The 22,821-nt window shown below is 49.7% G+C and overlaps 1 protein-coding gene across 10 annotated transcripts in view; it reads left to right on the top strand.

Annotated features, from left to right (window-relative positions):
• The window catches only part of INPP4A (inositol polyphosphate-4-phosphatase type I A), a 118,550-nt gene that overhangs the window by 66,259 nt on the left and 29,470 nt on the right, over nucleotides 1-22,821 (top strand). For all 10 annotated transcript variants that reach the window (XM_061155965.1, XM_061155962.1, XM_061155964.1 and 7 more), the window contains 9 exons: nucleotides 8,576-8,694; nucleotides 10,876-10,992; nucleotides 11,281-11,360; nucleotides 12,902-13,013; nucleotides 13,777-13,867; nucleotides 14,285-14,432; nucleotides 15,978-16,108; nucleotides 18,137-18,241; nucleotides 18,704-18,812. In XM_061155965.1, the coding sequence (XP_061011948.1) occupies nucleotides 8,576-8,694; nucleotides 10,876-10,992; nucleotides 11,281-11,360; nucleotides 12,902-13,013; nucleotides 13,777-13,867; nucleotides 14,285-14,432; nucleotides 15,978-16,108; nucleotides 18,137-18,241; nucleotides 18,704-18,812 (1,012 nt within the window). The remainder of the gene's footprint in view (nucleotides 1-8,575; nucleotides 8,695-10,875; nucleotides 10,993-11,280; nucleotides 11,361-12,901; nucleotides 13,014-13,776; nucleotides 13,868-14,284; nucleotides 14,433-15,977; nucleotides 16,109-18,136; nucleotides 18,242-18,703; nucleotides 18,813-22,821) is intronic.

The following is a 22,821-nucleotide window of genomic DNA, read 5'->3' as shown; positions in this document are numbered from 1 at the left end:
GCAGAGGCGCTGCCGCCCGTGTGCCGCCCTCTCCTGAGCATCAGTGAGCGCATGCCCGAGTCGGGCAGCATGGCTCACCGTGGGCCCAACACTCGCTGTTGTTCCTCCCCTCGCCCCGTCCCTGAAAGGCTGCTGAGTGAGGCGTGCCCACCTCGCCCTCCCCACCCTCCTCTTCCCATCCTGATTCTGCCTGGCTACTCCTCGAGGCTGGAGGCTGTCTCTGGTGAAAGTGAACTCACTCCTCCACAGAGAAGCAGAAATGCTGGCCTTTGGAGCCCAGCTAAAGCAGGCAGCTGGCCACCCGGTTACTGTCGGGGAACCTGCCGAGGCCAGCATGCCCCGCAGCCTCCCGAGACTGCCTTCTTAGAACCGAATGTGTGTTTGCTGTGCTCACAAGGATGGGTGCGTGTGTGTTGGTTGCAGTCTTACTCATAATAACCAGCACTGGAAACAGCGTCCATCAGCTGGAAGATTAACTATGTTATGTGCATACAGTGGATGGGTGCTCAGCTGAGAAAAGGACCAAATCCGTGATACACCCCTGGGTGCGTCTCAGAAGGATTGTGAAAAGTGAAAGAAGCCGTAACAGGCCGGGTGTTGTGTAACTCCATTTACGTGATAGTCAGAAGGACGAGTCTGTAGTGAGCGCACAGGTTAATGCTTACCTGGGAGGGAGGTGAGGCCCGACGGGGCAGGGAGCACAGCCCCTTTGGGGCGACGGAGGTGCTCCCTGTCTGGACAATAGTGGTGGGTCTAGGAGTGTGTACGCTGATCAGAGCTCAGTGCTACACTTAAAGTGGATGTGTTTTACATACAGATTATTCCTCAAAGGTGATATAAAGCAGAATGAAAGAATAGATTGCTGGACCTTTGTGGAAGGCTCACAGCATGAAAGGAAAAAAAGATTAGAAACAATAGAACTTGGGCTTCCCTGGTCGTCCGGTGGTTAAGAATCCCCCTGCCAGTGCAGGGGACATAGGTCCAGGTCCGATCGCTGGTCCGGGAAGGACGCCTGTGTCGTGGAGTGACTAGGCTGCGTCACAGCTGCTGAAGCCCGCGTGCCCGCGCGCCCGTGCTGCGGGGTGAGACGCCCGCACACCACCCCTGGAGGACAGCCCGCTCGCTGCAACCAGAGGAGAAGCCTGCGTAGCAGTGAAGACCCAGCTCAGCCAGCAACAGACAAATAAATCTGTACAAAAGAGGGGGTAAGCTGAGGAAAAGGAAGATCCAGGGAACGGAGCCCAACACAGGAGAGAAGTAAAAGAAACCTTTAATGAATAGTGTTTGCTTAGCGTTAATAATGTAGGACATGGATGTAATGAAAACGTTGAGTTAACCTGACTATAGAGAGACGATGGGAGTTGATATAATGGAAATAAAATCTTCACGCTATAATAGAAATCTAGAAATCAGGACGTTTCTGAATCTGACAAGTCAAGGGCAATAATATAGTCATATTAATTAGACAGACGGAGGAAGAAACAGCTTAAAAAGGTGAGGGAGAATTGTATGTTAAATGAATTTTACTGCACACACACACAAAACAGAAGGTGAGGAGTAGGAGCCAGGTGATTGAATGGTCAGATAGTTTGTCTTAAAAACAGAATTTAAAACTGAAAAGCACTCATTTAAAAACCTTTATTAGAGAAAATGTTAGAGGGAAAGAAAACCCTATCGGAGAGACTCACAGTTAGCATTTTGGTAGATATCCTTGCAGATATTTTTTTACACCCACAGAGTGCTATACAGAAATTTTTTATGATTTCTGGTTGCAAAGGTGACAGAATTATTTACAGCATTGTCATCCTGGTGTTTTTTAAAAGTCATTTAAAAAAATCTTTATTTAATTTGTTAATTCCTTCTGTTTTATGTGTTTTGGTTTTCTGGCCGTGAGGCATGTGGGAATCTTAGCTCCCTGACCCTGCATTAGAAGGCAAAGTCCCAACCATGTACCGCTAGGGAAGTCCCATCATCCTAGTGTTCTTAATGTGTCTTCTTCATGTGGCAGGACATCACTGGCGTCCTTTCATTTTAGTCTGTGTGGTCTGCCACCTCATCATTCTAGATGCCTGCATAGAGTCTGCTATGTAGCTATCCTGTATTTATTTTAGCCGGTCTCCTAATGCTGGACACTGTGGTCTTTTCAGTCTGCCATCGTAAACACCAAACAGTGAATGTACTTGTACATGGGTCTTTCACATATTTTGTTGATTCTTTCCTTAGGATATATAGTATCCTAAGGATATGAGTCAAATGATACGCACCTGAAATGTGTTTTACCAGTTTACCTCAATAGCATTTATTCAGCTGGGACTACAGATGCTCTGGTTGGAAAGACACTGCATATACATCAGGGATTAATGGTTTCTTTGGAAGTATGCCAGAGGAGTTATGTAAGCGATAAACAGGAGATGTGAGTGTGGGCCACTGAGAGGAAGCTTCATGGAAGTCATGGAACTGAGCTAGTGATTAAACCTTGGGTGAGATTTAGACAGGTTGGATAGGGACAAGGCCAGGAGAACATGTCACTTGTAGGGAGGTATTTTCTGAGAGTGGCAGTTGGCCCATCAGCCCTTAAGCTGACATCAGTCTTTCCAGCCTCAGGCCACTTGCTGTATCTCAGTCTACCTGCCATCACTGGGCTTTGAGAGACCCAGGTGTTCTAGCGTCACGTGATGAGAGGGGCAGGCCGAGAGAGACCAGGCCAGGGTCTCCGTGGGGTGTGGCTTAAAGGAGGGAGAACAGTGGAACAGTCATATCTCTGATAGGGAGGCAGACATCATAGAAGAAGTAGAACAGAATTGAAAAAGACAGCAGGGCTTCCCTGGTGTCTCAGTGGTGAAGAATCCCCCTGCCAGTGCAAGAGACATGGGTTCAGCCCCTCGTCCAGGAAGATCTCACATACGGCGGAGCAGCTAAGTGCGTGCACCACGGCCACTGGGCCTGTGCTCTGGGGGCCAGGAGCTGCGGCTGCTGAAGCCCACACACCTGGAGACCCCGCTCTGCAACAAGGGAAGCCCCCTCAGTGAGACGCCCGTGCCCCACGGCTGAAGAGTGGCCCCTGCTCTCTCCGCAGCCAGAGAAAAGCCCACACAGCCACAGAGACCCTGCTCAGCCATACAGAAATAAATAAAGTTGTGCTTCAAAAAGGTAAGACAACCTTAAAGCTTCTGGAAGAGAAGAAACTGAAGAACTCACAGCCACAACTTCGGGTTAGGCAAAGGTTGACTACTTGGCAGAAAGTACTACATGTTTTAGTTTTCTATTGCTGCTGTAACAAATTGCCATGATATAACACCTCCAAGCGAGCCAAATTTATTATCTTACTTCCCTTAGGTCAGAAACCAAAGGGCTCAGCCAGGTCTCTACTTAATCTTATAAACACCAAAGTCAAAGCATCAGCGTGACTGCGGTCCTTCCTGGGGACTCTAGCGGGGGAGGTCGCTCCTTATTCATTCAAGTTGTTGGCAGAATGAATTCCTTGTGGTTTGAGCACTGAGGTCCCTGTTTCTTCCCCAGCTACCAGTCGAGGCCTGTCCTCGGCTCACGAAGGCCACTCACGCTCCGTGGTTGTGGCTGCTCCCTCTCTCTCTCCACAGCCAGCAACGGACGGCAGGTTGAGTGTCTTTCATGCTTAGAACCTCTCCAGTCTTTTTTTTTTTTAATTCACGTCTTTGTAACTCACCCTTCCATCTTCCTCTTGTACCTTTAGGAGCTCATATGATTAGAGTAAGCTCATCCGGATAATCTGTAGTAATCTTTCCATGTCAAGATTCCTTGACCTTACTTACATCTATGAAGTCCTTTTTGCCTGTATTATAATATTTTCAGAAGTTCCTGGGATGAGAATGTGGGTACTTTTTGAGGGGAGGGACGTTTTTCTGCCTGCTAGTCCCTAAAATTAAAAATCTAAAATAAAAAATTCTAGAAATCTTTGAGAAAATGAACAAATAAACCACAAACTGGAGAAAAATATTCACATATACCTAACAAAGGACAGATCTAGGATAAAATGCTTGCAAATTGACAGTAAAAAAATCAGTTTAAAAATGAGCAAAAGACTTGAGCAGACTCTTGACAAAAGAAGTTATAAAAATGAACAATAAACACATGGTGAAAAGATGCTTAACATCATTAGTCATCGCAGAAGTGCAAATGAAAACATGTTCTTTAGAACAACTAAGATAAAGGCTAACTCCACCAAATGTTGGTGGGGTTCAGAGCTACTGGAACTCTGGTATGCCGGTGAGATTATAAAATGATGCAGCCACTTTAGAAATCTGTCAGCTGCTTACAAAGCTAAGCATATTCTTCTCTACTATAACCTAGAAGTTCCACTCCTAAGTGCTTATGCAAAAGAAAACATGTTCACAAAAAGATGTCATTTATTTATAATGGTTCAAAACTGCAAACAACCCAACTGTCTATTAACATACTGACTGGTAAGTAAATTTTGGTATATTCATACAATGGAATATAATTCATCAGTTTTTAAAAAGCAGAATGAATTATGAGTATATAAACAGTACAGATGAATCTTAAAAACATTCCATTTATGTTCAAGAAATTCAAAGACAGACAAAAATGGTAAAAATCAGAAAGTGGTTGCACAGGTAGGGGAACTGACTGGGAAGTGGGAGGGGGAACTTTCTTGTCTGATGGAGAAAGTTATCTTGTTTTGTGAGTGTGTATGATTGTCAGAGCTCATTGAGTGAAAACCTAGGCTCTTTGTATCTTGTTATATCCAATAATAAATGAAAATCCATAAAAATGTATGAGAACATATTACAAAGACATCAATTTTCAGAAGTAAATTAATTTGCAGAAGTAAAAATCAGTTTCTGAGTTTTAAATCACCAGTGAACGTTTGAAAAATAAATGAGAATGATGAGAACAGGAGTAAAGACCTCTAAAAATCCTCTCCTCCATAAAGGCAGTGAAAAAATGGTGCAGATCAATTATTTCAGTTGCCAAGATGCTGAAACAACCTAAGTGCCCATCAACAGATGAATGGATAAAGATGTGGAGGGTGTGTGTATGTATCTGTTGTATGTGTGTATATGTACATATTATAGATGTGAGTATACACACACACACACACACAGAAATATATACAATGGAATATTACTCAGCCATTAAAAATGGATGAAATTTTGTCCTTTGCAGCAACATGGATAGACTTGGAGGGCATTATGCTAAGTGAAATAAGTCAGAGAAAGATAAATACTGTATGATATCACTTATATTCAGACTTAAATTGAAAACCAATAGACCATTCAGGTATGACCTAAATCAAATCCCTTATGACTATACAGTGGAAGTGAGAAATAGATTTAAGGGACTAGATCTGATAGACAGAGAGCCTGATGAACTATGGATAGAGGTTTGTGACACTGTACAGGAGATAGGAATCAAGACCATCCCTAAGAAAAAGAAATGCAAAAAGCAAAATGGCTGTCTGAGGAGGCCTTACAAATAGCTGTGAAAAGAAGAGAAGTGAAAAGCAAAGGAGAAAAGGAAAGATATACCCATTTGAATGCAGAGTTCCAAAGAATAGCAAGGAGAGATAAGAAAGCCTTCCTCAGTGATGAATGGAAAGAAGTAGAGGAAAATAATAGAATGGAAAAGACTAGAGATCTCTTCAAGATAATTAAAGATACCAAGGGAACATTTCATGCAAAGATAGGCTCAATAAAGGACAGAACTGGTATGGACCTAACAGAAGCAGAAGATATTAAGAAGAGGTGGCAAGAATACACAGAAGAACTGTACAAAAAAGATCTTCATGACCCAGATAATCACGAAGGTGTGATCACTCACGCTCACCTAGAGCCGGACATCCTGGAGTGTGAAGTCAAGTGGGCCTTAGGAAGCATCACTACGAACAAAGCTAGTGGAGGGGATGGAACTCCAGTTGAGCTATTTCAAATCCTAAAAGATGATGCTGTGAAAGTGCTGCATTCAATATGCCAGCAAATTTGGAAAACTCAGCAGTGGCCACAGGACTGGAAAAGTTCAGTGTTCATTCCAATCCCAAAGAAAGGCAATGCCAGAGAATGCTTAAACTACCACACAATTGCACTCATCTCACATGCTAGTAAAGTAATGCTCAAAATTCTCCAAGCTAGGCTTTAGCAATATGTGAACTGTGAACTTCCAGATGTTCAAGCTGGTTTTAGAAAAGGCAGAGGAACCAGAGATCAAATTGCCAACATCTGCCGGATCATCGAAAAAGCAAGAGAGTTCCAGAAGAACATCTATTTCTGCTTTATTAACTATGCCAAAGTCTTTGACTGTGTGAATCACAATAAACTGTGGAAAATTCTGAAAGAGATGGGCATACCAGACCACCTGACCTGCCTCTTGAGAAACCTGTATGCAGTTCAGGAAGCAATAGTTAGAACTGGACATGGAACAACAGACTGGTTCCAAATAGGAAAAGGAGTACACCAAGGCTGTATATTGTCATCCTGCTTATTTAACTTATATGCAGAGTACATCATGAGAAACTCTGGGCTGGAGGAAGCACAAGCTGGAGTCAAGTTTGCCAGGAGAAATATCAATAACCTCAGATATGCAGATGACACCACCCTTATGGCAGAAAGGGAAGAAGAACTAAAAAGCCTCTTGATGAAAGAGGAGAGTGAAAAAAGTTGGCTTAAAGCTCAACATTCAGAAAACTGAGATCATGGCATATGGTCCCATCACTTCATGGCAAATAGATGGGGAAACAGTGGCTGACTTTATTTTTCTGGGCTCCAAAATCACTGCAGATGGTGATTGCAGTCATGAAATTAAAAGACGCTTGCTCCTTGGAAGGAACGTTATGACCAACCTAGACAGCATATTAAAAAGCAGAGAGATTACTTTGCCAAAAAAGGTCCATCTAGTCAAGGCTATGGTTTTTCCAGTAGTCACGTATGGATGTGAGAGTTGGACTGTGAAGAAAGCTGAGTGCCGAAGAATTGATGCTTTTGAACTGTGGTGTTGTAGAAGACTCTTGAGAGTCCCTTGGACTGCAAGGAGATCCAACCAGTCCATCCTAAAGGAGATCAATCCTGGGTGTTCATTGGAAGGACTGATGTTGAAGCTGAAACTCTAGTACTTTGGCCACCTGATGCGAAGAGCTGACGCATTTGAAAAGACCCTGATGCTGGGAGAGATTGAGAGCTGGAGGAGAAGGGGATGACAGAGGATGAGATGGCTGGATGGCGTCACCGATGCAATGGACATGGGTTTGAGTAAACTCCGGGAGTTGGTGATGGACAGGGAGACCTGGCGTGCTGCGGTTCATGGGGTCGCAAAGAGTCGGACACGACTGAGCAACTGAACTGAACTGATCACTTATATATGGAATCTAAAAAATACAGCAAACTAGTGAATATAACAGAAAAATAGACTCACAAATATAGACAACAAACTAGTGGTTTCTAGTGGAGAAGGCAAGGAAGGGGCATATAGGGCTAGGGGATTGAGAGGCACAAACTACTGGGTATAACATGGGGTCAAGGATGTATTGTACAGCATGGGAAATAGAGCCATTATTTTATAATAACTAAATGGAAAGTAACTTTTAAAATTCTATAAAAAATTAAAAATTTAAATATAATCAATTGTTTCAGAACTCTGGGAATTAAGCAAAGGCTTTCAGCACTCTGGGGCATGTTCATTGCCTCTCCAGAAAAGCCAGTTCTTGTTATTAGTTTTGGACTTTGATTTACCATATATTTCATCAGTCACAAGGTGGATATCTTTCTCATCTTTTAGTATCTCTTTAGTCAGAAAGTGTCTTACAGTTAATGGCATATCATAGTTAATGGCAATGGGCCTTTTTTTCTTTCATAATGCATTATACAATAGATAGCACGTTAGATTCAAAGAAATATCATTTTTCTTGTGGGTCCCTTCTATGATTGACTTATCTGAGTCTTACCATCTATTTCAAAATGCTTAGTGCAGTACATTTTCTAACTGAAACAGTTCTATGAAGTGTCTTTAGTTCTAAAAAGGCACATGTAGTAATCTCACATCTGATATGAGTCTTATAAGGAAAATGAATGAGCAATGATTTTCTTAAAAAGAGAAAAAAGCTTTATTTTGCGATAGAATTTTAATTAGCTTCCAACATAGGTCACACACAGACCCAGGGATCCCGTGAGCTTAGGAATGCAGCAACCCTGGATGCGGGTGTGTGTCACTGGGTCTTGATTTCATAGACTCTGCGGCTGCTTAGCTCCAGTTAGTTATTAAGGTCAAACTTCATGGGTCAGACCTTTCCTGTGTCAGCCATTCCTGTGTCATCCATTCCGTGGACAAAGAGAGCCTTCCATTGGCAGTTATGGCATTGCTGTCCTGAGGGCTGGGAAGGCTGGGAGGAATGAGAAGGGATCATTTCTAATTTAAAAAGTCTCCTCCCTGTAACAATAGTCAGGAGTGATCATCTCATTCCGTTGTGTGGGTTTTACTTCTTTTACCTTCTTTGGTTGTGTTTGGAACAGAGAAATAACTGAAGTCTGATTTTTAAGATCCATTTCTACTTTATTTATTTTATTTCCATTCTGTTTTAATTTTGTAGCCTGTAGTGAGCTGCATACTCCGTCACTAGATCGGAAACCAAACAGCTTTGTGGCAGTGAGCGTGACCACCCCGCCCCAGGCTTTCTGGACGAAGCACGCACAGACGGAGATCATCGAGGTGGGTGCTTCTTGCCTCCGGCGGCTCCAGGACTGCTTCTGGTCCTGGTGGGAGGTCTGCTCAGCGGCCTGAGCACCACAGCCGCTGCTGTATTCCTGCAGATCGTCGCTCTTCTTTCACGAATGTTCAGCACATTGGTGTCTTCCATCACACTTACTCATCAGGGTGGTAGTTTTATTTGCCGTGTTGTTTATAGTTGCTCAGTCATGTCTGACTCTGTATGGCCCCATGGACTGTAGCCCGCCAGGCTCCTCTGTCCATGGGATTCTCCAGGCAAGAATCCTGGAGCGGGTAGCTGTTTCCTCCTCCAGGGGATCTTCCTGACCCAGGGATTGAACCCAAGTACGCTGCATTGGCAGGGGGCTCTTTACCACAGAGCCGTCAGAGAAACCCTTTATTTGCCATATCCTTTACAGTTGTTGATTATCTGTTGGCTGGCTGCTTTTGAACAGTGATCCTCTAAGGCTGATTGCTTTTTAAGAGGTGAGACCTCATACTCCCTTCTCATCTCTAGTTGGCTGCTACTTTTGGACACTTGTGGTCTTTAATCAGAGTTTAGAGAATGTTAACTATCAACCAACCCTCTTACTGGCCATACTTTTTATTGGTTTGTATTTTTATATCCTTTTCTGAGTTGTGTGTTATGTATTTACTCTTTACATGAAATGAAATGATACACAGTCACCTCAGGAATTTTACCAGATTTCTTTAGATAATTGAGCACATTATGTAAGTTATGAAACTCAGTGTAGGAGGTGGCTGGTGTGAGCTCCTGTAAGATTTTGTTGGTGATGTGAGTTTCTGTGTGAATGTTGCCCTCCCTGGCAGTCTCCAGCAAGCAAACTGCATTTCTCCTTCTTTCCAAGTTTTATATTTTGCCTGATAGACCCTCTCATTCCCTTGGAAATTTATTTCAAGTTGAAGCCAACAGTTCCAGTTTCTAAGCTTTTGTCTAGCACTGCCTACACACGAAGCACAGCATTGGGAGCTGTGGATGCCCCGGTGGCCCTTGAGCCCCCGCCCCGGCCCTCAGGGAGTCTACCAGGCTGCGGGTGAGGAGGCTGAAATGAGCGTGGCTCCATGCAGATGAGCGGAGTGGGCCGTGTGAGAGCAGAGACCAGGACAGTGCCTGGGGGACGGGGTCCTGGCCGCTCACTGTGCGGTTCATACTGTATCGTGTGTGTGCGAGGCACCGCAGGGGTGCAGGGAAGCAGGGGGTCTGGCCGTGCCGTAGCTGCTGGTCTACAGGTGTGCTTGAGGCAGGTCCTGGGGGAGTGATCTGGGGCCTCACCGGCAGCGGGGAGGGATGGAAAGAAGGGGGCGTGAGAGGGAGGCTCTGCAGGTGGAATTTGCAGGGGTGAATCGTCCCTGGGTGGTTCAGACAACAGAGAGGGCAGCAAAGCAGGTGCCTGGGTCTGGAGCCTCCTTGGAAGGAGAGTCGGGGGAGTCTGAACCAGCAGATAGAGTGGTTCGGTGGGGCTGTGGCCCCAACAGGTCACGGCAGGGTGGGGGTGGGGAGGAACGGGACAAGACTCTCCAGCAGGTGTCGAGACGTCAGATCTGGAACTGCAGGTACAGACGAGAACCGCTAACAGTTTGGCTGAGATCACTAACCACCACCTGAGGAAGCGAGTTTAATGTAATGGCGTTTGAGGTCAGGGCTGGGCTGCCAAGAAATAGTGACCTATAATCTAGAGACTCACAGCTCATTCTCAGGAAAAGACAGCCTTAAAAAAGCCGGACCTCCATTATTCCAAACCCAGGATTCTAGAAATAAACAACTCTTACCATTCATTTCCTCTTTCATCTTTCCATCTGCCTCAGCTTAAAGGAATAGCCTACAGTAGTAGATCCAAATACATCTCAAGTCATAAGAATAAGAACACATGGGGATATTCAGCTCATTTCAGTTACAGAAAGTCTTTCCTATTGGGGGGAGGAGCCCTTAGGGTGAGCTTGTGGGCCCAGCGTGTGGTGGTCTATTCATGGTATCTGGGCCTACAGGCTTTGTCTTTCTTGGAAAGCAGAGTTTGGCTTGTCTGCATCAGTGTAAGAATGTGTTGATCCAAGCTGGTAAGATATTAATTAGTTAGTTTCTCCTTCTGAGAATGTTGGTGTATTTCAAAAGGAACCTTAAGAAAAATGCAACTCTGTGTTCTGACTGTTTTTTTTCTATTGTAGGGAACCAATGATCCTATATTTCTAAGCAGCATTGCCTTCTTTCAAGACTCTCTCATCAATCAGATGACACAGATAAAGCTGTCCGTGTATGATGTCAAGGACAGATCTCAGGGAACAGTTAAGTACCATGTTGTAGATCGTGGGATATTCTTCCCTTCTTTTTTTAAAGCTACGTAATTGTCTGAGACATGAACATAAGACCGACTTTACTCTCGGCTTGTGAATTAATGTCCAGGTGTATCTGTCTTTGGGAACATCTTTCTGAGCCTCCCATTGGGCTCCTGGATGAAGTCAGACGTGTTGAGAGAACCAGTCAGCCGGACCCACCCCACCCCCCACCCCCGGGCCTGAAAGCTGGGGCAGAGGCACAGCGTGTATACTAATGCTGTCTCCCCTCTCCCTCAGATGTACTTGCTGGGGTCTGGAACTTTTGTCGTCAAAGATCTGCTCCAGGACAGGCACCATAGGTTGTATTTAACACTAAGGTTGGTATTTAATTTTGTCTGTCTGCAAGGATCTGGAATTACAAGGTCCAGGGACGGATGGGGAAGGTCCGACCCTATATTGAGAGAGTGTCTTACCCTCAACCCCCGTCCCCAGAAGCCAGTCTTGGGGGAAGGTGGTTGTCATTGAGGAGAAAGAAAAAAACTCAGCCTGTCAGAGGGCCTGTCATGAAACAGAAGTGTGCAGTGTTCATGGGAAGTATGCAGACCTAAAGGAAAACCTTTGTGTACGTCTAATAATACCAAATGTATTTGGCTGTCATCTGTCTCCCCGCTAATAGGATGTGATCCACCAGGGAGCAGGTATCCCAAGACTTAGAACAGTGTCTGCTGCTCAGGAAATATTTGTGGAAGGAACAAATGAGGGGAGGGAGGGGCCGCCCCCACTGTGATGGGGTCAAGATGTCAGTCCTTCCCAAATTCATTTTAGGGGCAGGTCCCACCCTGTGTAGTATTCTTTCTTTCTCTCTCTTCATCTGCCCCCCCTCCCCCAATAATGTAAAAATTGGGAAAATACTCCGAAATAGCAAAAAGACAGTTTCGATGTAGGAGATGAATTCCTGGCTGGTAGCATGACATTCTGAAGGTGCGGAGATGACAGCGTTGCTGGTGTTGGGGAGGGCTTGCCCTGCAGAGATCCTGTGTGTGGAGAGCCTGGCTTGGGAAGGGTCTTGGGAGAATGGGGAAGGATGGTTAGAGGAAAACACTCAGGTTCATCCATTGCCAGGGCCGATTCTGGTTGGACATCATCCTTTTTAAAAGGAGCTAGAGATGGTCACTGAACAGTGTGACTGGGGTTGACTTTCCCAGGCACGAGAACCATGAGCATGAGTCACAGAGGATACGGTCGGTGGATGGATGTGACCATGCAAAAATTTAGAAACTGGCTAAGTCCCACGCCTTAGATAAAAAACCCAAGGCTTCACAGTATTGCTTTATGAATCAGAGACTCACCAGAGCTTCCCTGGATGAATCAGATGGGCCCAGGCAGCCGGCAGCCACCCTGAGGGGTCTTGGGGTGAAACTGACCAGGGCTAGAGGGGCCTCAGCTGTATTAGGAAGGATTCAGAGGCTTTGGGAATTCCCGGGTGACCTCTGCTAACTGGGGTCCAGGCCTAGGCCTTGAGGCTAATCAGAGCTTGAGGATGGAGTGGATGGAGCAGAAAGGGGTCCTGTGCCAGAAGAAGATGCTCTGGGTCCTGACTCTGAGGTGTGCCCCCGTCACTCTCGGGGGAGGGGCAGCCCAGGGCTGAGGGGCCCCTGCCTCCCAGGCGGGTGGTGGCTCCTCCCCTCCCGCTTTACTGGCACATCTGTGCTTCCCTCTGGGGCATCGCCCCCTCCCAGACGCAGCATTCCCTTGTGGCCCCAGCTTTCCTCACCTGCCGCCTTCAGAGGCCCTGCGTGTGGTCACTGCTGCTGGACCAACCAGCTGGCCCTCGACCATCCGGGATGCTGAGCTTTGCATTTAGCAGAAGCTGAAGCACAGTCACAGCACCAATACCGAAGTGCACTGCTGGTTGCAGGTCTGCAGAGAGTGACCGCGTGGGCAACATCACTGTGATGGGCTGGCAGATGGAGGAGAAGTCAGATCAGCGGCCCCCAGTGACCCGGTCTCTGGACACCGTTAATGGGAGGGTGAGCCCAGCATCTTCTCCCTCTGGGTGGACTGGTGGGCCCTCCTAACGGACGTGGCCTCTCAATTCAGGGGAGGGGACAGTGGGGCCCCTACCGGACATGCCTGCGCCCCCAGGCACTTATCCGGTAGAGAGGAGGGGTCCCCAGCCTCTGTTCCAGGTCACAGCTGGCTCTTCAATAGCGGGAGCTGCAGTAGGGAGGGAGAGGTGGCTTGCGGGTGTGGACTGAGACCCAGGTTGTGTCTGAGGGTGGGTTAAAGTCTTCCTCTGCCAGACACTCCCTGCCCATGGCTGCCTGGGCCCCATTGCACACCTGTGCCCCCCCACCCCCGCCGCCACCTCTCCCTGCCCCCCGCATGCACAGCTGCTCACACAGACACTCTCAAACAAGAGTTCTCATGTAAGAGCCTAAATACTGATAAGTAGTCATTGTAAAATACAGAGATCGCTCATTGTACCCAAAATAAGACTGAGACGTTAGCTGTGGAAATACTCCCGGGCCTGCCTACCAGCGCCCTTTCATCCCACACAGCAAACACTCAGAGACAAAGGGAAGTGGCTCGGTCAGAAGAGTGCATTTCTAGAAAACTGTGTGGGCGGAGGGCGCTCAGTGTCCCCGCGGTGGCTTCCCTTGTTTGAGGCTGGGGCTGGCTGTTTCTCATAGCGTTAACTGTGGATGTTAGTTTCTAGGAGTCTTATGATCTGTGATACGCCCTGGCGTCGTCCAAGTCAGTTTCGTCATGCTTGTGTGTATGTGTTTTTAGATGGTTCTGCCTGTTGATGAGAGCTTGACCGAGGCCCTGGGGATCCGATCCAAATACGCTTCGTTGCGAAAAGACACTTTACTGAAATCGGGTAAACCGCTTCCTCCGTGGGTACTCTTGCCACTCTCGCGAGTGTCCACTTGGGCCCACGGTCCCCTCCCCCACCTGCTCTGATTGTCACGGGCGTGTCCACCAGCGCTACTTCTCTGCACATCAGCATGCCGTTCTTTGGTTCAGCATATTGGGAACTTGTGACCCTCCAGGGAAGGGACTCCTCCTTCCTTTTGCCCTGTCTTGATGACTCGATGACCAGTGTCTGGGATGACAAGACTGCATGTCTCAGGGCAGGAGCATTGAGGCTCAGTCCCTCGGTGGGCGTGGGTTTAAGTGTTCTGATTCCCTGGAGATAAACAGTAAGGAGACCTGGGGGTGACGGCACCATGCAGGCTGGGGAAGGGGGCCACGGCAGCCTGCACCCACTCACTGCAGCCTGTCTCTCCCGCCTCAGTGTTTGGTGGTGCCATCTGCCGCATGTACCGCTTCCCGACCACCGAGGGCAACCACCTGCGGATCCTGGAGCAGATGGCAGAAAGCGTGCTGTCCCTGCACGTGCCGCGGCAGTTTGTGAAGCTCCTGCTGGAGGAGGACGCAGCCAGGTGAGGCCCAGGGCTCCTGCCGTCCGCCCCTTCCCAGAGGAAAGCTCGCAGACGGGGCGGGTGAGCGCGGACCTCAGACGGGCCTGGTCGCACACCCAGCCCTGCCGCCTGCCTGCTCCTTGGCCTGGGCTCAGGAAACAGTTTGCTCAACTGTGTCCCCCATTTGGGTGCGAGGAGGTCACAAGGTCACGCGCCCGACAGACCAGCTGTACCAGCGCCAAGCACCCGTTCCCCCCTTCAGCATTCCTTTTGCTGATTTAATAATGATAAAATGGTATGACTTTTTAACTTCAGATAATTTAGTAGATTCATAAAAACATTTATAAAATTAGCCCCCCAGAGGAAAAAGTGCATAGTGTTAAACGTGAAAGAGTGCAAAAAGGCTTTTTACAAAAAACATAAGTCTTGAGATGCTCAACTTTCTTGTTTATTTCCCAAGAAACAGCCACTTCAGTCATGTCAGTGTTTTCTACTGTATTTCTGTGTATATGCATAGAGCACTGTCAATCAATTTCAGGGATTAACTCCTGATTAGGAAAGGAAAATCCTCATAAATGATGAGGCCTTTAGGTCTTTTATACTTTCCCCCCAGTTTCCTAAAATGGTTATCCTTTTTTAAAAATCCGTTGTGTGTGTTCATTATTCTGGTTATGTAGCTGTTATTTCCTGCTGAGCTGAGATTATATATCATTTCTGTTTCTTCGGCCATGCCGCCTGGCAGGCAGGCTCTTACTTCCCCAGCCAGGGATTGAACCCACGGCTCTGAAGCGGAATCGCAGGTTCTTAGCCACTGGACCACCAGGGAAGTCTCATGCATTTCAGTTCTTAAACAGCTGCATTTCTGTGGAGATCCTAAGTCCTCTCTTTCTTGTCCTCTTCTCCCCTCACCCCCACACCTTTTACATCCAGACAGCTCATCCCTATACAGACAGGGACGGGAGCGATGGCTGAAGTTGCCAGTCCCCAGGGTCCTTGTCCCAGACCTAGAAAGGATGCCAGTGAGACTCGAGGGCCTGGCGGCTGTGGGACCCCACTGCTGAGCAGCCCACTGTTGGGCAGCCTTATGTTCTGCAGCTCTGCCTGGGGGGCCAGAGAGGCCCGTGCTTCCCAGAACTCAGGGGCTAGTGACGGACCGTGGCGGGGGTGAGGAGAGGGGAGAGGGTTGCCCTCAGGCTCTAGTCCTCTTGTGATCCGGGAGGGTTGGACTCACGCTCTTGTGGCCTCCGGATACGTGCATGGCTACAGGGGCCATGGCAGAGCCACTGACCTCTCCAGTCCTTCGCTGAGTTTTCCCCGAGCATCTAGGTTCCTACGAAAAGCTTGTCTGTGTGGTTTCCACGCGGTCAGTGGTTGGCCACCTTTCTTAGAGCCGAATGTGGAGCCATCTACCCTGCTGCGCCGCTGCTGGCCCTGCAGACCCACAGGGCCTTCCCTGGGCACCAGTGACACGGCCACGGCCACCCGTCTTCCTGGATGCTCAGGACTCCTGAGCCTCTGCCGCGAGGGAGTGGGCACCATGGCCTGACGTGTGTGTTTTGCTTGCAGAGTGTGTGAACTGGAGGAGCTGGGGGAGCTGTCCCCATGCTGGGAAAGCCTCCGGCGCCAGATTGTCACACAGTACCAGACCATCATCCTCACCTACCAGGAGAACCTGACCGACCTCCATCAGTACAAAGGTGGGCGCCCACTCTCATTTCCCAGCTAAAAACCTGGAATCCAGGGTTGCTCACATACGCCCATGGACAGACGCTGTAATGGATTTTTAAAAACAGATTCTCATATAGATGTCGGTTCTTTCAAATATGGAATTTTCAGATCTTAATTAAGGCAAATGTGTGAATTGCATCGAAAGTTCCTTCCGTGGAGTCACCTGCCAAGACAAACCACTGTGGGATGAAAGTGAGGAAAGATAGTCCCGGGCTGTCGGTTCATGTGACTGCCTCATCTCGGTCCTGCATCAGTGCAGGGCCCAAAAGGATGTAGGCCTTTTGCCTTGAGACCAATCAAGGCAGGGTTTTCTGGATTTCCTAGTTTAACTGTTTGGTTATATGTTGATATATGGGCTTCCCAGGTGGCACCAGTGATAAACAATCCGCCTGCCGGTATAAGAGACGCAAAAGATGCAGGTTTAATCCCTGGGTCGGGAGGATCGCCTGGAGAAGGAAATGGCAACCCACACATGTATTCTTGCCTGGAAAATGCCATGGACAGAGGAGCCTGGTGGGCTACAGTCCATGGGGTCACAGAGTCAGAAAAGAACATGAGTACACACACACACACATTGACATACAAATTGTCTGAGTGGAGCTCTCCATTTTAAGGCTTAGAAGAGAAAATGAAATACAGACACCTCTTATTAAAAGGTGCCACTTGATTTTCAAAGCATGTTTGGGTAGATTTAGAAAACGATGATAAACTCACTCCCTTTTGATTCCAATGGAATGACGTTGGCTTTCTATTACTTTATTCTCCAGATTCTTCCCTTCTTCCTCTTTTTATAATAGAATTTCAGGTTTTCAGGAAAGTCATAAGCCCTTAATGTGATTCTGACACAGAACTTAGGAACCTGTCCATGAACTTGATTGAGAAGAAGCCAGATACAGGAATGATGACAAGATGATGGTGCCCTGGGTTTGGTTTGCGTCTGAAGAAAAGATCTAAGTGTGTTTCTGAGAGAAATGGCAGTGTTTTCCTAAAGGGACATAGGGACCTGCTGGTGCTGGTTGCTTGTTACCTGGGGGAGTCTGAAACCCACACATCTGGGGGTTTCTGGAGCAGAGCTTCTGAGATGCCATTGTGCATCTATGTCCCCTGAGAATCTTGTTAACAGAAGATCCGGGGTCTGGTATTTCTAACAGGCTCCCAGGAAGCTGGTGTTGCTGGTCCGTGGGCCCCCCCCATCAGTAGCTGGGGAACAGTTTCCTGGGCAAAGCGCGGAGCAGGTGGTGTCCAGTCTTCATTTTCTATTGCTGGCAAAATAAACGTGCCATTTTTCACTAAATGAAATGTTTATTTCTCCTCATTGTCACCGTAATTTATAATCCCTTTCCTTTCTCGGCATGTAATTCTTCACTTAGTTAAGTATTCCAGTTATAGAAGTAAGACTGTGAATATCTTGTTAGAAAACACGGTCCAAACTCCTGAGCCACCCAGGGTGTACGTGAGGATGTGTGAGTGTGTGTTCCGCGGCCAGACTAGGTGCCCTGTGGCGCCTGCTCACCTTGACCGACCTGGGGTGACGAGTAGACCTTCTCATCACTTTTCAGATTTGAGATGTGTCTCTGCTGTCACGCAGCTTCTTAGACGCTGGAAAGCTCTGCAGTGGGAGCGGGTGCTTTCTGGCACGGGCCCACCTGCTTTTTATAGCGGTGCTGACAGCGTGCCGCACACAGTCCCATCCCTGAGTCAGACCTCTCGGCTGAGAGCTGGTGTAGGCAGCTTCCAAGGGTGGCTCCACCTGCCTCCACTCACCCCTGGGACCCCAGACCAGTCTTCTGGCCAGGAGCCGCTGTCCCTCAACGTTTCACACCCCCCACCATCAGGGAAGGCAGTGTGCTCGTGGGCAGCTTGGAACCTCCGAGGCCTCTGCCGACACACACCTGCTCACGCACAGCAGTATCCTCACGGCATCCCTTCTGTGTGTGCCTTTCTTGCATGCTGGGTACGGGGTGACCATCTTTATCTTCTCTCCTTCTGATCCTTAGGTCCCTCGTTCAAAGCAAGCAGTTTGAAAGCAGATAAAAAGCTAGAATTTGTTCCCACTAACTTGCACATACAAAGGATGAGAGTTCAGGATGATGGAGGAGCAGGTAACTGTCCGGTGAATCATGTCGCTTCTTTCCCCCACTGGCCCTTGGTCCCTGAGCTGTCCCACATCTGTCCTGTATATCTGCTGTGGCGTTGGGCTGAGAGGACAGCACAGGGGCCTCCAAGGCGTTTGCAAGGAGCTCTAGCACCTTCCTCTCGTTTGTCCTTCCTCCAGCTTCCCTTGCGTTTCTGGGGCAGAAAACGGCCCGCAGGTCATCCTTCTGAGGCTGAGTGTTGCGGGTCGCTGTGTGGCCCCACCCTGAGACCCACACAGGCCCCTCTGAGCCAAGATGAGGGTCCTGGGCTCCAGAGGCCCTCGGGCACCCTGGATGGTGGGACTAGGGTTGCCACAGGCTGTTTGGAGCTGGGCTGGCAGGGGACCCTAGAGCTTCGTGCATATCCCCGTAGCCAGCTTGTCCACAGGCCTGAGCCAGAGTAACGGAGGAGAGCTTTCTGTCATTCAGATCAGAACTATGACATCGTCACCATCGGGGCGCCAGCAGCACACTGCCAGGGCTTCAAGTCAGGAGGCCTCCGCAAAAAGCTGCACAAGTTTGAAGAGACTAAGAAACAGTAAGTTCTCAGAGGGTGTCTGTCTTCCTTGTTCTGCTGTGTCAGGCTTCCCAGATTAAAGAAAAAGGTCACAACGGGACCACAGAAACGTCCACCGTCCGATCTGCTTTTGCAGGGTGGGGGGAGCTGCCTGAGGACCCTGTGCACGTCCAAGCCAGGCGGTGACGGGTGCCCAAGGTCCTGTCCCTGCAAAACGGCAGCCGATTGAAAAATCCGCCTGGAGAACGGTGCCTCCGGCCCTCGCGGACTTGGCGGGCTCTGCTGCCCTTTAGAAACCCTAGTCGAAGGTCACAGGGTGTGAGGCCTGGGAAGGATGGTTTCCTCTCCTGGAGGACATTGGTGGTCAGTGTCCCCAGGGTCAGAGAGGCTCCAGGGGCTGCAGGGAGTGACCAATCAGAGCGGGGAAACAGCGAGGTGGGAGGGGCACGTGATAAGGGGCGGGGCCTCGGGGCGGAGCTCCGGCGAGAGGGGCAGGGCCACGAGAGCTGACGGGTTGAGCGGGTAGGTCGACACCGGTGCTAGGAGCCTGCTGGAAAGAAGGCGCAGGGGTTGCTGCAGGGCAGGGGTGACAGGGAGAGAGCACTAAGTCGAGCTGTCGTGTCTGACAGCGGGAGGCATTGGTGATCTTCCCGAACATCACCTGGCTAGACTTACCTTGACCAGAGGGCTCGGGTGTAGGAAATAGACGGGATGTGTGTAGGTGATGCCATGGGCTACTCGGACCTAGAGGTGGAGGACGAGTGGGACCAAGACAAGTTTGTCTCAGGTTGGTAGGAGAGATGTGGCTAACGAGGGGAGATGGTGGAGGACACTGATGGAGCGAGGTTCTAGAGAAGATGGGGAGGCAGGACCGGGCAGTGATCCTGGAAGGGCTAGGAGAAGAAGGTGGTGTCTCAGAGAAAGAAGAAGCTGGGGGCACAGCAGAGCAGCCTGTGCAGAATGTGGAGCTGAGGGGCCAGAGTAGAGCGCTTTGAGGGGCCCCCACACCAAGGCCCACAATCCTCAGGAGGACCCGCGGAGCAGTCGTGGAGGCCTAGTGATTGAGTGCACACACAGTGCTGGCCGCAGCCTCAGGCCAGAGCCTTGCTCTCTGTCCTGGGCGGCTGTCAGGACAGGGCTTGAGCAGGTTGACCTTGGACTGCACGGGCTGGGGAGAAAGGACTGGTGCAGTGGGCTGTGGGCTGAGGGGTGAGCAGGCGGGCAGAGAGCACCCAGGGAGTCAGGGTTCAGAGCTGTCCCCAGGGCAGAGGGTGGGAGGTGAGCCTCAGACTGGGCAGCATCTCTGGCATCCTGCCCACCTTCCTGCAGCCCCCTTGACCCTGATCTGGCCCCACCAAGGGTTCCTCACACCAGGCCACCAGACCCACCTGAGGATTCGCCAGCCTGGTGGTCCCCTGGGAGTTAGGGCAAAGACAGCTTCCTGCGCCACCGCCGCTCTGCACGGCCAGCCGATGTGTGTCGCTGCACTGCATGTGGCCGTGTGGAGGTGTGAGCGTGAGACTCCAGCTGGCCTTAGGCCTTGGCGGAGAAAGCCAGTCAGGGGGCTGGCCCTGTCCCAGGAAGGTCGGGGTGTTGATGCCTAGTTATCCTGCATGTGAACTTCAGGACCCTTATTCCCCAAAGGCTTTTGTAGTATTTTTCAAATGTATAATGTACATGTTTATGTATTTTCCTACTAATGGCATAAAACCACCTGCAGGAGTGGTTTGCACCAGGGGAGCTCTGCTTGGCGCAGGTGCAACCCGCCACATGGGGCGTCTCCCTGGGGCTCAGGTGCACGCGCAGACGCTGCTCTCACCAGGGAGTGTGCTGGGCTCCTAAGCTGAATCCTCCCTGTAGTCCGGGCCTTCTCAAGTTATCTCCAGAATTTTGATGAAGGAGAACTTGGTTTTTACGGTTTTTGTTTTGCATTTGCCGTTTGCTAACAAGCTGCTAATATTTCGTCTTGGTTCTTTTCTTTAGCAGTTTTGAGGAGTGTTGGTGAGTTCTCTGTCTGTGGAGAGTGTGCGTTTGGGTCTTGCTCTCGTGCAGAGAAAGCCTGTCCCCTCCTCCGTGAGGTGCTGCCCCTGCCGCGCCCCTGCAGGCTCCTCGCTGTAGCCCCGTAGACAGAACTCTCCTCCAACTGCAATGTTCTGTGATAATGAATAGCCCGTCTCCAGTCTGCTGTTTGAAACCCTCCCAGTCTGGCTGCGTCACTGGGAGCAAAGACCCAGCTCTTTCTCCGTGACGAGCAGGAACCCAGGCCAGGCAGGTCCCAGGCGCTGAGGCTTCAAGCTAGTGCAGTGCTGTTTGGGAGTCCCTTCCTGGCTTCTTTCACTGCCATCTAAGGCTCTTCTGTTTTTACTTCCCCTTCACCTCTCGCAGGAATGAAACCAGCTTACTTTTTTTTTTCTTTGGCCATGCCTCACGGCACATAGGGTGTTAGTTCCCTGCCCAGGGATTGAACCCCTGCCCCTGCCAATGAAGCGCAGTGTCTTAACCGTAGACCAGCAGGGTAGTCCCCAGCTTACATTTTTCTATTTAATGGTTAATGGAGATTTGCAAAACAAATTACTAGGTCAGTTTTACCCCTGGAGGGCAAACCAGGGGTTAATATAACCAGATGACTTTCTCCACCAAAGAATGAGATGGCAGCCGGAATCCTGGTGCCTGCTGACCAGGGTCCCCAGGTGCTGCTCCAGGCCTCCCCAGGCTCACCCAGAGCACAGCCCCAGTCCAGAACAGGGGGTTTTGCACCAAGACTCGTGAGGCTTCTGCTCCTCTCGGAGCTGCTACCTTTACGGAGCTGGAGCAGCCCAGGGCCCTGGCCGGGAGGGCCAGGGTGCCGCGGGGACATGGCCCTGTTCCCCAGCCGAGGCTCTGCAGCTGCCCCACTTTTAGTCTTTGGTTGGGCTCACACGACTGCTGTTCACAGTCCATGAACAGCCGCTGTTTGAGGCGTGTCCTTTCTCACTCCCACCACGTGTCCCCTCCGTGAGCCCCAGTTACTGGTAGGACCTGTGTGTGAGGACTTGTGGTGAGTGGGGAGGTGATTCCTCTCTGGCTGGCTGGAGGCTTTGTATTTGCTGAAGTGGACACACCATTCCACACACACACGAATGTGCATCTCAAGTCACATGTGTTCTCTCAAGACTGGGGCCTGGGAAGAGATTTGAAAACTCCCGTCCTGAGACTCGACTCCGCTGAGTGGCAGCTATTCATTGGGCAGAGGGATTGCAGCTTGGAGAGCGGCGTGCACACCTCATGCTGCGCGGGCCTGACTGCGGCCTGCTGCATGGGCTTCTGACACCTCCATCGTTTCTCACTGTGACGTCTGGGCTTGGGGTGTTGTTTGTTCTGGGGTGCTGTGGTTTTCATGTGTGCATGCTGACCCCGTAGTCTGTCAGGGGGCAGGGCAGGGCCGTTTCTTAGGGACCCAGCTTTGGGCTAGCCTGGGACGAGCCCGGTGAGGAAAGGCCTCATTCCTGATCACGTGACCCTCATCTCCCGGGGCAACGAAGGAGTGTGTGGTCCTCCACCTTCTCTCTCCTCCCCCAAAGTCAAAGGGCAGTTCTTTGAGGGCATCAGTCAAGGCCCCTCATTCCGTGAAAGATGGGTGCCTTATATGTTTCCCCCTGCTTCCCTCGCTTCCTCAGGTGGTCTGAAAAATAAGTTTGTAATATAGGGTTGATTTGGCATTTTAGCCAAGAGACATTCAGTTTATGTCCCCATCTAGAAGGTCCCACCAGAGGCTGGTGTTTGTGCGGGGCAGTGGCTGAGCTGTGGCTCTGACGTCACATCCCAAGAGGCACACACATGTCGCTTGGCGGCAGAGAGAGGGGGAAGGGCCAGTCTCCTAAGTTGCTGAGGTGGCCGGGCCTGGCCTCCAGTTCGGCACGTTCTCCAGGCCCCCTTCATCCCTCGGGACAGTACTTTTCAAGCTAGGCAGTCCCAGAGCAGGAGAGAAGGGACAGAAGCCCCGTTTTCTGGGGACTTGCCAAGGTAAACACATGAAGGAGGGTGTGGGTCT

The sequence above is a fragment of the Dama dama genome, chromosome 11 (genome assembly GCF_033118175.1).
Source record: "Dama dama isolate Ldn47 chromosome 11, ASM3311817v1, whole genome shotgun sequence".
NCBI lineage: Eukaryota > Metazoa > Chordata > Mammalia > Artiodactyla > Cervidae > Dama > Dama dama.
Note: the sequence above shows the minus strand (reverse complement) of the source record. Positions and strands in the feature narration are given on the sequence as shown.